We start from the raw sequence: 15,900 nt of genomic DNA, 5'->3' as shown, positions 1-15,900 counted from the left end.
AACCTAGAGTTAAAATCTGGTTGTGAAACGCAATAGAAGTTTAACCGTGGCGTTAAACTTGACGGTAGTTCAACTAAGCTCGGGTTAAACCCAAAGTTGTGAAACTGGGCCTAAGGGAATTGCATTTATTCCTATTCAAAAACAAACAGAATTATTATGTTTTACCTCCTTTTTTTATTTATTAATACATTTAAATAAGTTCAAAAATTATGTATATTTGAAATGTGCGAAGAAAACCTTTTTTCTTTTAAAAAACTAAAAAAAAATCGACATTCTAGTTATTTTTATAAGCGCACTCTTCTTTCAAACAATCGTTAAAATAATTGACTCGAGTCGATCTGTTTTTAAATATTTTATAATTGTACCCGTATCAAAAAATTATCAGTTGCTATTGTTACTATCAAAGGTATTAACCTATGTGAAAATGTCTACGTAATTCCTTTTGACTTTGTGAAATGGATAATATTTATAGTCACAGAGGTTCTTTTTTTCATTCCATCTACTTTGTTTTCATTCAAACTACTCTATATATTTATAATGAATATCAATAAAATCTTGCTCATAAAAATAAAAATTTCAAAGTATGTTTTTTATTGGAATTTGAAAAATAAAGTGCCATAGTCAGGCGCGGGCAATAAACATTTTGTTCGTCGCTCTCTCGTCATCGCGTCACACATAGTGGCATCATATGTCATATGTCGATAGGAAAGTGCGCGACAGCGAAACAGCGCGAAAGGACGTTTCAGGATATTCCCATATATTCCGAATGTGAGCGCAAAGCAGTGCAACGAGCGCAAGCCGCAAACACTGCAACAGGCGCAAAGTGCAAAGTGGCGGGAAGCGGGAAGCGGGAAGGGCGCAGTGGGCGCAGTGGGCGCAGTGGGCGCAGCGGGCGCAGCGCAGAAGGGCGGCGACAGCCGATAGGGCAGAGGATGAGGCGCGGGTGGGAAGTGGGAAGGAGAGACGATCGGGGCGACCTCTGAATCGCGGCTGAGCAAGAGCCGAAGTGCATCGCACTATGCGTTGCATTGCTGTCGAAAATGGCGTCGAGCTCGGAGCTGCTGGAATATTCGTCCCCGGTGAAGCGTCGTAAGGTTGACGTCGGCGACAGCCACGGGAGCATCGGCGCGACGCTGGCGGATCCGCAGCCCATCGAGAGACCGCGCGACAGCCCGCACGACGATCTCGAAGGTATCGAAATTTGTCGAATAGGTCCCTGATCGCGCGTAAAGCCATGAAATTCGCGGTTGCCCCACGCGCAAGATGGCGGCGTTTGGGCGCCTTTTCGTCCATCGTCTTCCGCGTCCCTCGTTCGTCGCATGGCCGTTTACAGCCGCCATGACAGTCGCGACCGATCACGTCGCAATTTCATGTAGCCGTGTTTTCGCAACGCAACGTATCGATCAGCGAGAATTTCTCGCCTCGATCGACATCGCGAAATATCTTTATATCGTTCCGTCTTTTTTTTTGTCAATTTTCGACAATTATTTCTAATTCTAAGAATTCGGAAGACTGGGCGTGAATTAATCGATCGTTTCGGAAAATTGCCAAGTCTCCTAACGTTCCTTCTCGGCGTTCACAGATGGCATTCGTACGAGTTAGTTCGTGCTGTTCGTGGTCGCAGAATCGCACTCTGTTCGCGGTCTTTTCATTTTTGTTCTCTCCGTCTTCAGTCTGTTCGTAGCTTTATGCAGAAGTTCACTGAACTTACCGTAGCAGAAGTCTGTTCTTTTTCTTCGTGACTTACGATCAATTTGCATGATTCGTCTCCTCTCGTCCTTTTCACATTGGAAAGACAAAGGAAAAAAAAAAGTAAACCATGCTACAAGTTCAGCTTCGAAAAGAACGAATCTAAATCTAAAGCTAACAAAGATATTTTATAATTAAATGAAAATTTAATGTATATTTATCTTAAATCTTATGTTCACGGTACTAGAAATCGGTTCAAAATATCGAACAGAGAAAAAATTGACCAATCGCGCGCATGCATTCATCAGTTGGACGAATCGTTCAAATGCAATTAGTCCATTCTCTCTCTCTCTCTCTCTCTCTCTCTCTCTCTCTCTCTCTCTCTGTCCGAGATCGCGAATCGATAAATATATCTTGATTATAAGTAATTATAACTATAATATTTGTCATAGAAATATAGAATACATATATTTAATTATTTTTACATTTACTAACTTAAAGTAATAAAAGAAGTTTGTATATTATTTTATTAATTTATATATTATTGACACAACGCGTAAACAACGCAATTTATTTCGATCGTATGTTATAAGAAAAAATAATACACACAATTTCTCTTTTCTAATATTAATTTGTTATTCTATTGAAAAATAATAGCCTTATTATTTTATTAATACATAAACTAAGAAGAAAATAAAATGCATTATTTTATTGATGGAAATTATATTAAACATTATTATTATTTTAATGTTATTATATTTTTATTATTATTATTATTATACAGAAGCACTTGGTACAGACAGTGGATTCAACGAACTTAGTGATGAATCTAAATCAGCTTCCATATCTCCTGCAGCCACGAGTTTAACATCACCACCGTTAAGGGTTGACTCTACTAGTAATGATACTAGTTGCCCGTAAGTTTAATCCATTTCAAATATACATGTATGTATGTGAAATAGAAAGTGTTACATATTGTTTTCTTCAAAAAAGCATATTTTTAAATGTACACTTTTTGATCTTATCTTAAAACATTTACTGTGCAAGATATTAAACCCTTTAAAAATTTTTTATACTTGCTGATTTATGTGACATTAATACTAATTTTGTTCTCTGAAATAATTCTATAATCGATTTATAGAAAATTGATAGAGAATAAAAAACATTTTATTTAAAAAAGATTTAATTTTTTGGTTTCTTTGTGAAGTGTAACAGTAGTACCTTGCACGTGAAACTCTGAGACGCTAAAGATTTAGAGCTACTGTTTCTACATAAAAGTATTTTATAATCTTAGATTCCATAAATCATATTTAATAACTGTTAAAAATTTCATATTACTTAATGTTTATATTCTTTATTTCAGGATTGATACTGCAGATGAGAAGGATGAAATATCCTCCACTGTCTCAAATCTGTCAGATTTATCAGGCTTATCGGACCTTTCTGGAGAGGCAGAAGTCAGTCATCAATGGAGAAATGCTTCTTCATGGATTCAGAAACAGATGTTGACGGGTGCCGATCCTAGGGATCTTCTACATCATCTCCTCATGGATTCCACCCAGATTCCTGAACAGGTTGATGATCTCACTTTATGGAAGGTACATATATGTAGCTTTTTTTAGTTCTATAATATTTTCAAGGTTTAGCATAATAAACTGTTAAGTGTAACGTTCAATTATGTTAATTTCAGATTATAATTAACATGATGTCTGAACCACCAAGACGGCAAAAACTCAAGCATATAAATACCTTATCAGATGTGGTACGATTAATCCGCAATAGCAAGAAAATTATAGTGTTGACTGGCGCAGGCGTTAGTGTCAGTTGTGGTATTCCTGATTTTAGAAGTAGAGATGGTATTTATTCAAGATTAGCACAGGATTTTCCAGATTTACCAGACCCACAGGTAAATTATTCAGCTTCATAATTATTTGAATTACAATATATATACCTTAATGCTTTTAACGCGTCTTGACAAAATTTTCGAATTTATTTACTTGTATATTTCTTAATTCATTTTTAGGCTATGTTCGACATTAATTATTTTAGTCGAGATCCCAGACCATTTTACAAATTTGCACGCGAGATATATCCAGGGCAGTTTAAACCCAGTCCTTGTCATAGGTTTATCAAAATGTTAGACAAGCAGAAGAAGCTTTTGAGAAATTACTCGCAAAATATTGACACTTTGGAACAGGTCGCCGGTATTGAAAATGTTATTGAATGCCATGGTAAGTACAATATAGATTTATTACAAAAAAACGTTTAGGTATTTATATTGCCATTGAATTTAGCACAGATATATCTTTAAGTTAAATTAATTGTCCTATCTCCATGGTATTCATTCCAAAACAATTGAACAAAATTCAAATACGTGTTTAATTTAAGGCTCCTGACTCCTCAGCCGAGAACTCCGCGTTGACGGTAGCGACATTTCGTCGCGGACAAAATTAGAACTAATACACGTGAAACGTGACAGATTGACGATGGAATGTTATCGTGCATGTCATTTTGTTATTATGTGTTTCATTGTAAAAACATGACTTGTCTCGTATTTACCAAATTCGTAAAAATGGACTGCGAGTAAAGTTTCTTTGAATTTTATACATAAAAGTACATTTTTCACTCCTTTTAATAGCTATCCGTGTGTTTTCCTGTCTGAATAGACGTCACTTTACGTGCTTTTTACGACTATTTACTGACTGCTAGGCGAAAAAAGGATAGTCGTGACCGATATTTAGAAGTGTTTTAAAGCTATCTGATTAGTCTGTTTTATCCAAATTGGCATTATTTAGAAATGGCACGTCGGACAAAATTATGTGCCCATGTGTTTTCCTGTTTCAATTGCTTCACTTTACATGCTTTTTACAACTATTTACTGATTGTTAAGTGGAAAAAGGATAGTCGTGACCGATATTTAGAAGTGTTTTAAAGTCATCTTAGTTTGTTTTATCCAAATTGGCTTTATTTACAAATGGCATGTCGGACAAAATTACGTGTCATTTCACGCAATTTCTCGCTTCTGACGTCACGACTTCAATATGGCCGCGGCGAGTACTCAGGAGCCTTAAAATTAGAAAAAAGTGTGCGTGCGTGCATATATATATTTTTTAAAATAAATGCTAACACTTTGCCTATTTACTAGCTCGAAGTGAGAAAAAAAATTGTCCTATTTCTCTGAAACAAAGTGAAACACAGTCATATAAACTTTTCTTCATATAATGACACCAAAAGAGTAAATTCTGAATAAATATTGGATAGTACTTAACAACTTTGTATATCTTATTGAAGTACATCGCATTGTTAAGCTTGCGTTAGCAGATATACAATAAAAAAATTAAACAAAATGTTGTGAAAATTCTTATCAAGTTAGAAATATTATTTATATGGATGATAGTAAAATTTTATTAATTATACATGTAACTGATCTATTATATGAATGTAAATATTTGCAAAAATAAGCGAAACTTATAGAATCTTGTCAACGTTTTAACAAAATATAAAATCACAAATTTTTGTAAATGTGTATTATAAATAACTCAGATTAATACAACAAATAGCTATCAAAATATCTTTATATTACATTTAAAAAAGTTTAAACATGTTTACTTTACTATAAATAACAAAATAATTTTTTAAAGTATAATTTTATTGAAATATGTAAAAAAAAGACATTTATTAAATGTAAGATAATTTTGAGTCTGTTAAGGTGTGTATATAGAAACATTAAGAGCGCGTTAAAAATTTCATGATTTAGAACATTTTGAGTCAAAGTCGAAAATAAATAATGCAATATATTGGGATAATTTTTTTTTAAACAAGTTTAATAAATTGCCTACAAATGTCAAGTTTATATAATTTATTTACAATTACGTTTTCTAATTACTAAATATTATCTGTTAAAGGCTCCTTTGCCACCGCGTCGTGTACAAGATGTAAATATCAAGTCAGAGCAAATGACATCAGAGATGATATCTTCGCACAAAGGATACCCACATGTCCGAAATGTCGCGTCAACGCGCTGCCCTCTCTGTCCGAGATCAATTGCAGCGAGAACTACAGAGGTAAATAGAGCAACTAGTTTTTACATAATCCTTGCTGATAGTGTATTTATTTGCAGTCTTTCGTAATGGCTTATCAATTTCAATATGATATGGAGGATTAACTATCTTTAATGATAGTTTTCCGTTGTGTTAGCCTTTACTATAATGTCGCGAGTTGATGGCCAATGAGAGAACGTTATCTACTCTTCTTCTCGGAATGTGTCTCGAAATAAATGAAGTTACCGATCTGACACATAAATTGATACATCAATCGTAACTGCGAATAAAGCCTCGCTTATTAATAAGCATATAAAGGTAAACTTACAAGATTGCACTTACTTATGTGAGTGCCGTGTATTTCGCGATTATTTGGAGGCTTGTCGTTTTTGTCCTAGATCGTTTGCTGTTTCCTCAATTCAATAATACATGTTACGATTGAGTGGAACGTCTGAAATGTCATTTCAAATAATGAGGGGTTTCCTACCAAAACCGAACGAGTCCAAAAAAATTTAATTTTCAGGAAACGGTAGAAATTCGTGCAATGAACTTCTCCTCAAACCGTTTATTGTATAAATTAAATATTGTAATTTTTCTACAGAAATATGTATAATAGATATAAGAAGAAAGTTGTAGGCTATGGATGATATTTGGAGGATTCGTTTAAAAGACAAAAATAAAAGATCTCTGAACTTGTTTGGTTCTTGTGGAAATTTTATATTGATATCACCTATTTTTATTTCCCGTTTTTATTTGACTCTTACCTATATAAATTGTTCACTATGTGACTCTTCTAATAAAGAATGATTTGTGTGTGGCGCCAAAATAAAAAAAAAATGAAATTGCTCGGTTTTTATAGGAAACGCTTTAATTGTTTAATTTAAACAAATTAAAACTATTGTTTAATTTTGTTTAATTAAATTAAATATCTTTGTGTAATTCTCAGATTTGGTGAAGCAAGGTATAATGAAGCCAGATATTGTCTTCTTTGGTGAAGGACTTCCAGATGCTTTCCACGACGCGATGGCCAAAGATAAAGACGATTGCGACCTTCTAATCGTTATTGGATCATCCTTGAAGGTTCGGCCAGTGGCTTTGATTCCTTCGTCCATTCCGTCGCATGTACCACAGATCCTTATTAATCGAGAACCATTACCACATCTCAAGTTTGACGTTGAGCTACTGGGGGATGGTGACATTATTATAAATCAAATATGCCATTTGTAAGTAAGAAATTTAATCTCTTGTATGAAAATTTTTATGTGTAAAATAAATTTTACTGTTACAGGAAAAGAAAATTTTGCTTTAAAAAGTGCAGGGAACATAACTTCTTTCCATAAGATTTAATACTATTTTAACTCTAGCTCCCCACATATATCTTTGGTTACCTTTCTCTCCACCTATGGATTTATAGGATCCAAGCATATTTTTTAGCTCATAATGTATGAAATTGATACCTGATAGTTTGATAAAGACCATAAACAAGAGTCGAATTAAAAGTATTTTATCCTCACACAATTACAATTTTTTAAAAGAATTGTGTTGCACAAAAAAACTAGGGTCTGTCAGACCCATGTCTGGGGAGCTAGGGTTAAAAAGTTTTTTAAAAAAAAACTGGTCAAAAAAATTTTTTAAATTCTCAGATATACTCATCTATTAACCATGCACTTTCTGTTCTCAAAATTTGATTCTTATATTATATAAAAATACTGGAGAGTCTTCTTAATTTTATTTGCACATTAAAGTAAATTGTGTGTATGTATACACACACACACACACACACACTCTCTCTCTCTCCCTCCCTCTCTTCCTCTCCCCCCTCTCCCTCTCTCTAAAAGTATATATGTATACATAATAAATTTTTGTCAATTCAATGTAATGTTTTAATATTGATCGTTATAAAATTTTATCGATGTTGTGCAGAATGGGCGATACTTATAAGGAAGTCTGTTGGTACGACAAAATTTTGAAAGAAGTCTCGCAACTTTTACCATTACGGTGTCTATCCGATGACACCTGGGAACAGAGTCAAGATACAAGTAATACCGAGGTATCGCGCGACAGCGTAGAAGTTGATTTGAAAACTCACAATGTATCCTCAACTGAAAGTCAGGACAGTCTCTCGATCACTATGACTGCAATGTCACAACATACAGACGACATCAGTGTCTGTGTTTTGTTAGATGACGATCATGTCCGAGCAGAAAATCCAAAAGAGAGTCTCAATCTTTTAGGAGAAAGTCCGAAGAGACAATCGGGGGATACTAGTATAGAAAATAGTCCTAAACGAATGAACTTTGGTAGCGTACACGAGACAGAAGTTGTGAGTTCCACATCACCAATGAAAGTAAATGTCGAATGCAGAATGATTTCGTCGGAAAACAAACTTTACGTCGCATCCACAAAATCGATGTCCGAAAATCACTTGGAAGAATGTCAGGTGGTACCGACGATATTGTCTCTTTCCTCAGAGGCTATAATAAGTGAAAACACTCTAGAGTCTCATAAATCGCTCAACAAGTGTCAAGAAAAATCAAACAAATATGACACCGCCGCGAATCTAGATGCTGCCGAGTCGGACAAGACGATACCGAAACCGAGGCAGGCGTCGGTAGATTCCGTATTGGATTCCGGAATAGGCGATAGTTGTAACAGCATCGATAGCACAGAGGAAAAATTTGATATAGCCGAATTGAAGAACAGAAGATTGGAAAGACACTGCTGGCAACCAAAGACTCGGGAGAGCCTAGCTGTCAGGCTACCAGGTATAAGTTTACTATGTGGTTGTATGCCACAAATGTTTTGGCATTCTTGTAAACAAAATTGAATAATAACTTGTTGACAAGTTAAAAATTAAATAATAAAGTTAAGAAATTAATCATTTAGTTAATTTTTACTGATTATAAATTTTTAATTTTAACTAGTTTTAAAACAAACTTTGATTTATCAACTTCTTCCTGATTTAAGATTTACCTTTACATGTGGAAGAAAAAATTTATTTCTATATAAAAAATAACTATTTCTTTGTTATTTCATAAGAAACATAATTTACAAATAAAATATTTAATTTATTTTATAATGTTGTAATTGTTTTGTAATTTAGAGTAATCTAAAAATGAAAAAAAATTATGACAGTTTGATAAAAATAATTTCAAAATTAACTTTTAATTTAACTCAATTTAATTTTAATGCATTTTAACTGAGTTAGTTTTTTATTCAAGCAACTTTGAATGTAACTGAATTAATTTTATAAACTATTAAACTATTTAATTTAATTTAATTGAAAAAATAGTAACTTACTCAAATTCTATTTGTAAATAATATAAATACTAATACAATTGCATTTTTTTCTAGAAAATTCCTATTACCAATTGGCAGCGGGCAGGTATATTTTTCCTGGTGCGGAAATTTATTCTGAACCAGAGCAGTACGACCAATGTTCCCTCTCGGCAAATTCCGAGAGCACAGATAGCGATAGCGATTCCTCTTCTGGAGATGAAGAAGAATATGAGGAAGAAGAGACAGGTAAGTTTTGAACTTCTTATCAAGTTATTAATTAATTTAATTTTTAACTTTTTGTTTGCCGTTTTGTACATGTTATTTGATAAAATTTTTTTTTTATGTATAAGCCAAATAAGAGAGTTAAGCGTAGTTAATGAGGTACAAAATTAAGTCTGTGCTACTTAAAAATTATATATTTAACTTTTATTTTGTAAAATATAAATTTTTAAGTTTTAGTTCATCTTCAAGTCATCTTCAGTAACAATACCGTACTTATTTGATGTATTCTTTTATTTCTCGAAATCCAAGTAAAAGCCGAAAATTTGATTCTAAAAGAATATGTGTATTGCCCAATAGTTGCAAGAATAAGTGACATAAATTAAAATAATGAATAAATATCCACACAAGGAATCGAAAAATGCATAAGAACATAGAAATAGTCGTGACTGGTTATGAATAAATAAAAAATGAAAACAAAATGAATTTTTTTTCATAAAAATTAAAATTAAAAACAATTGATTATACATATGTCATTTAATTATTTCCTTTGTCTTCAGGTGTCGATGATGATCTGTCAGAGGATGCGCACGCCGACACCGACACTAATGGTCAAAACAATGGCGCAAAAAGAACAAGTAATTCTCATAATGCTAAGCAACATTGAATTAGAGAAAGCATCGCGTTCGGATATAGTAAATAATTTTATTGTTATCCTATCGATTTTTACTGGGATTTGTTGCGATTATCCGTGTAGAATAATAAGTAAACGGTGCAATTTTTTCGGTTTAGTTACGAAACAAAATGACTTTATTCACACTATAAGTTCAATTATATTGTAGCCCGCTACTTTCTATATACTTAAATACTAGTCCAATCTAATAATTCTCAAAGATATTTCATCAAATCAATATTGTGCTGTTATTTAACCTTATTGATAATATAAATATTTTAACATTTGGTATTTAAACACATTTGATTATATTTAAAAGAAAGCCCATCTGTTTTAGCTGCAGTTTATTCCCTAAAATGTATCTTTTAATGTTAATATGAGCAATACATTTTCCAAGTTGAAATACCGAAAGGGATATATGTAACACAACTAATAAGTTTGAAATTTTATTAAAATAAAGAGGAAAAAATAACAATTATTTAAAAAGATATTAAACAAAAGGAAATGCATATTTCTTATACTAAATACGTTATATTTTCATTATGTATCCAAATAATCAGATAATTCATTTTATGGAAACTAGCCTAAATGTAATAGAATTATCACTCTATAGTGCGGAAAAAGTCAAACTCATTTGCATATTATGCAAGCAAAGATGTTTTTAAACACTGTTAATTTACCATGTGATACTGATTGAACTTAAATAGTTTTTTGTTTCGTAACTGTCGAAAATAAAACTATAAGTTTAAGTCCTCAATAAGTTATGCTATAGCGTGAGAGACACGCTTTGATAGCATTAATGCATATGTAAGTATGATTGAGTGGTATTGGCAACAAATCTGAGGAATAGAATATAAAATTTAATGCAATGTGATGAAGTTATTTTAGGCAATTACAGTATGTTAATTTATACATTTTTGCATGCACACTCAGTCTTTTCAAGACATCGAGATTTTGCTAATAACGACATGAGAAACCTAGTTAAAACCGCAAAACCTAGAATGTTAGTTTATTTGCAGAAACGTGACAACGTATAAAACTTGGTTAATTCATAGTCGAAAAAAAAATATATATTTTTTTTTTTTTCTCAAATAGCACAAATTGAAGAATCTACTGATATACAATTCCATATTTTTTCATTTTTTTTTTTTTTTTTTTTTTTTAATCATGATAACTTTGCGATGCTCATGATAATGTACATAAAGTATTGTTATTCTTATATGTATCGTCCTCCTAGATTCGCATTTTAATGGCGTAACTGACAATTGTCCGCAATCCTTACGATCCACACGAAGATATAGGGAAATGATCGAGATTGCTTTTAGCTTACCGCACTCTACGTAATTATTTCTTCTCTACTGCAAATAATCTATTTGATCTATTTCGTATGTGTAAAATGTACATACTGAACCTTCAGCACGTCTCTCCTCATTGCAGAACAAAGTGATAAAGTGAGAATGAGCAACATTAGAAGACATTACATTTTAATTAAGCGATATGTAAATATGAGATTTAATTATAATCATAATTAACATAAAATGGATAATACTCGCGGCTCGTTACGTCTAATGTGAAATGAAGTGGTGTTGAAGCAGTAGTGCGGGTCTATTCTTTTTAGCTACGCTATCTTGCGTCCTCTTCGTTCAAAAAGCACTGAGAGCATAGATGTTTACATTTAATTAAACGAAACATAAAATGTAAAATGTAGTGCAATTGGTGAACCCATTGACGCATTCTATGAAAATAATCACAACATTGTTATTTTATTATCATGAATGTAGCACACTTTAACACACATAATACGGACGATGTCGAAGGTGTTAATCTATAATAGCTTAAATTGCAGAATAGTTTCTTTACGGTCCTTATGCTGATCGACGATGATAGAGATGGCACTTTGCCCGATGACAACATTCGGACGAATTAAACGTCGGTACTGCTAGGCTGATTAAAAATTAATGCTGTTTAACAATTAAACACTGATGTCATTAGTTTTGTTACTATTGCATCGCTATTTCTGCCGTTACGAATAGAATTTCTAGTCTTCTTTCATTAGAAAAAAGGAAATGATAAATAATTGCAATTTGTGTACTTTCATCGGAATTGTTCTCTCTTTTTGAAACCGTGTTTTTTCCTCTTCTTGCGAAATAAGTTTTATAAGAATCATCACATAAATACGATCGGATCAGGTTTTCGATAGATAAGAAAATAGTTCTGTCTTACAAAGCCTTTGTCAGCAATCGCGTTCACTGAGCGCGTTTACCGAGAAAAAAAGTTATTACATGATTAAATTCTTATAGTTCAAATACTTTATGTGTATTTAAGTTAAATACATAACTTGAACTCAAGGAATTTAATCAAGTTGAAAAATTTAAGTAAATAAACTTTTTTTAGTGCTTTACATATTAAGTTACATTAATAGCTTTTCGCATCTCAATAGTAACGGATAATCGTCATATAGTTTGGCAATGGACACTTTAGATTTGTTAAGTTCAACTTTGTTTCATTGGAGCACGGGCGAATGTACAAAGCAATGTTGGATAGCTTCGCATTGCGTGTTATTTTTATATGAGCCAGAGGAAAGGTAGACTAGCGAATTTACAAGATTAATACAAAGTGACGCAATAATCTTTGACAAGCTGTCGTTAATAAGAATCGTGCTGCTACTGCACAGCGTTTAACTGAATTATACGAAAAAAAAGGTGAAACGTGTTGAAAGAAGAAAAAAAAGTACCGAGTTTGCTACGACGTTTTGTATGCATGCAAAAGGAGAACGGTTCTGTCAAAGTCATTATTGCAATATATATCTGTAAGAAATGGAAAAAAATGGTTGTGTGCAAGTTTATTACATATAATTATAATGGACGTAAACTTACTTTGATTCAATGCGATTGCATTGTGCTAGTAATGTTTGAAACAAGTGTGAAGCGCATGAAAATGTGTAAATATATGCGTGAGGAGAGAAAGGAAGAAACGAGTGAACAAGCGAGCCAGAAAAATTGAATCGCAGATTAATTAAGTATATGTAATACACTTCTAATCACGCGACGTAAGAGATTTTATTTTTCATTATTCCGCTACATGTAAAAGAAACAAGTTCTGTAGAAGAGTCGTCTCGCGATAGAGACGACTCGGCTACGGAGGACTCGGCTGCCACCTCAAGATAGTGTTTCGTTCCTTACAGTAAGAGACAATTTTATAAGATTAAACTACGAGAAGATTATCTTCCGATTTGTACAAACAGCTTTATTTATCACTATGATTTTTGCTGGATGGCAAAAGGCAAATTAGATATTACTTCGCGAATCATCCTTTCGTCTATTTATTTCATATACATATGTATTTTTTGTAAGTGTGTGTATTCATGTATATATATAAAAAAATACACACATACACACCACACACACACACACCCCTACTATATTGCATATACGCCACGTGGTCATCGAATAAGCGAATGTTCGATTTCCTTATATCATGTGCACGCGCGATTTTACAAATCCTTGGAAATTTGGACTCTGTGATTAAATACAGCGATTATGTACGATTATTCATCAGATGAATTAATTTTTTTTTTTTAATCATATACCGTCAATGATGTATCAGTGTCTTAATTTCTTTTTCAACGTTTCTACTTACTTGTTTTACTTATGCGCCGGCTACTTAAAGGGGAGTCTAATATTATGTGATCACGAGGCATGTCAATCGACCGTCATGTAATTATATATTTATTTTATACGAATATATTTTTTTATACGTAAAGATGTAACGGTTATCTGTAGTCGATTCAGAGAGAAAGAGAGTGTGAGTGAGTGAGAAAGACAGAAAGCTGTCAACTCATGTTTGACAATCAATATCAACTTTTTCGAGCAGTACTGACTTTCTGTATAAAATATGCTATCACATGTAAATATTTATTAATTTTACTGTACAATGTGAATCGTAAATTTTATCGCATCAGCCAAATTGACAGCGAAGTAAAAAGAATTGTTAGATTCAAAATATAACTTATAACAATAATTAGATATTTACTTTCAATGTTTCTGAGGCTGATGCGAGAAAATGGCTTTGGATTTTTTATAATTTGTTATTTAATGTAAAAAAATGACTGTTATAAAAATGTTCTCTATTAAAAATGTTGTAAGTTTTGTTTTTCTTTCTTTTTTTAGTATTATTAACGTATAAGCTTATCTCTTAAATTAAACATTTTTCTATAATAAATCGTTGTGCTTATTCTCCTTTCCATGATTGTCAATGAAAGTTGATACCGTGGATATTTCGAGAAAATACAAAAATCAGAACAAATAATTAGCCGAATAAAATTAGAAAAATGCTTTATCGTTGATTAATTTGAATGAAATTGTTTTGACAAAATGTTGAAAAATGCAACTAATTTTCATTCTATGAACATTCAATAAAAATTGGTACCATAGATATTTCTCTCTAAAAATTTTATAATAAAAAATATAATAGAAGTATGAATGATTAGTAAAGCAAGATTCAAAAATGATTATTTATCTTTGATTAATTTAAGTTCAACGAAGATGAAAAGCATAAAATTAATTTTTTTTTCATTGAAAAAAAATATTAAGTTTATAGAATTCTTTTTTAGATGAGAATTGAATTTCTCTGTATCAAAAATCTCAGTAGAATCGTCTGAAATATCGAAATTATAACACGCGAGGAAGTTATTGAAAATACGCTGCTTTTAGAAACCTTCCCAAATTGATTTCGCGTATTGACGCTACAATTGATTGAGACACTCAATGAAGTCAATCGGAAGGCCGCGACTTTTAATCTTCTGTTGTCTATTTATTTGCTAACTCAGTCCCACATTGATCGATTCCCAATTGTTGTTACTACGATGCTATCGCTGCTGTCAAAATAAAATAAGCTTGAATTTATTTTTGCAATTGAGATATTTTCATTCATATCAATTATTACTTTTGCTAGTATCTCTTACCAGTCTTACATTAATATCATTTATTACGTGCATACGAAAATTCCATGTAAATAATAAATGTAATTAATAAAGAATATACTAATTTAATAAATATGTATATTATTTAATATTAAATTATTATTATAAATAATAACATGGAACGTATTCGAGAAACATTCATTAAGATACTGGAGAGATATAAAAACAGTTAAAAGATTGATCCCGTTATTATAAGATGGGTGAGAGAGTTCAGCTTGCATTTGTCCATGGAGGTAAGAATATTCTTACCTCCATGCATTTGTTAAAGATCTCGGAATCTGGGATTTTGGGCTCGAGAAATCGCTCCTGGTATTAGGGAAACATGTTAAGCAAAGAGGTTGCAGTAGGTAACTTATCCCTAATTATCAGCTCCCTACTTTATTGATAGCGCCATCATCGATTGTCGGTAAGAAAGAGAGTCGATAAACGAGGATAATGTAGCGCGCACTAAATTACCTACTACAACCTCTTTGCTCACCATGGTTTCCTAATACCAGGAGCGATTTCTCGGGCCCGAAATCCGGACTCCTTTCCGCTATCTTTGATAACTACAAACTCTCTTACCTATCTTATAATATGGAATTAATCTCTTGGCTGTTTTTATAATCTCTCCAGCATCTCAACAAATGCAAAATATAATTCTCGCTATTATTTAATATTAAATAGTATGCATATTTATTACATATTTATTAAATTAGTATGTTCTTTATTTAATTACACACATTTATTTTCTATATGGAATTCACACGCAAGGGGCAGCGTAAGTAGTAAATAATATTAATGTAAGACTGGTAAGTGATAATAGTAAAACTAGTAATTGATACGAATAAAAATATCTCGATTGCAAAATTAAATTCAATCTAGTTTTATTTCAACGTCCTTACTTTTTTATTACTTATTATTATAAACATTTGGCTCTTTTTTACTAATAAATTATTAATGAAATAAGTATTAGTTAATGATTTATCGAGTTAATGAATTACATCGAGAAACAATTTTCACGAACTACTAGTACAAAG

At 32.1% G+C, this 15,900-nt stretch overlaps 1 protein-coding gene across 1 annotated transcript; it reads left to right on the top strand.

The window, feature by feature from the left end:
* The first annotated feature begins 1,002 nt into the window (after positions 1–1,002).
* On the top strand, positions 1,003–14,048 carry LOC105206368 (NAD-dependent protein deacetylase sirtuin-1). Its single transcript, XM_026131835.2, has 10 exons — positions 1,003–1,191; positions 2,474–2,606; positions 3,053–3,287; positions 3,380–3,595; positions 3,713–3,920; positions 5,595–5,753; positions 6,676–6,952; positions 7,653–8,494; positions 9,084–9,254; positions 9,788–14,048. The coding sequence occupies exons 1-10, from the start codon at positions 1,041–1,043 to the stop codon at positions 9,892–9,894; spliced, it is 2,499 nt and encodes an 832-aa protein (XP_025987620.1). The 5' UTR covers positions 1,003–1,040; the 3' UTR covers positions 9,895–14,048.
* The last annotated feature ends 1,852 nt before the right edge of the window (positions 14,049–15,900 follow it).

This window comes from Solenopsis invicta, chromosome 5, assembly GCF_016802725.1.
Source record: "Solenopsis invicta isolate M01_SB chromosome 5, UNIL_Sinv_3.0, whole genome shotgun sequence".
Classification (NCBI taxonomy): Eukaryota; Metazoa; Arthropoda; class Insecta; order Hymenoptera; family Formicidae; genus Solenopsis; species Solenopsis invicta.
Note: the sequence above shows the minus strand (reverse complement) of the source record. Positions and strands in the feature narration are given on the sequence as shown.

Excerpts from the sequence above, each read along its gene's own strand:
- LOC105206368 (XM_026131835.2), top strand. The coding sequence starts at position 1,041 with ATGGCGTCGAGCTCGGAGCTGCTGGAATATTCGTCCCCGGTGAAGCGT. Across the intron at positions 1,192-2,473 it reads CCCGCACGACGATCTCGAAG|AAGCACTTGGTACAGACAGT; the intron begins GTATCGAAATTT and ends ATTATTATACAG. Across the intron at positions 2,607-3,052 it reads AGTAATGATACTAGTTGCCC|GATTGATACTGCAGATGAGA; the intron begins GTAAGTTTAATC and ends TCTTTATTTCAG.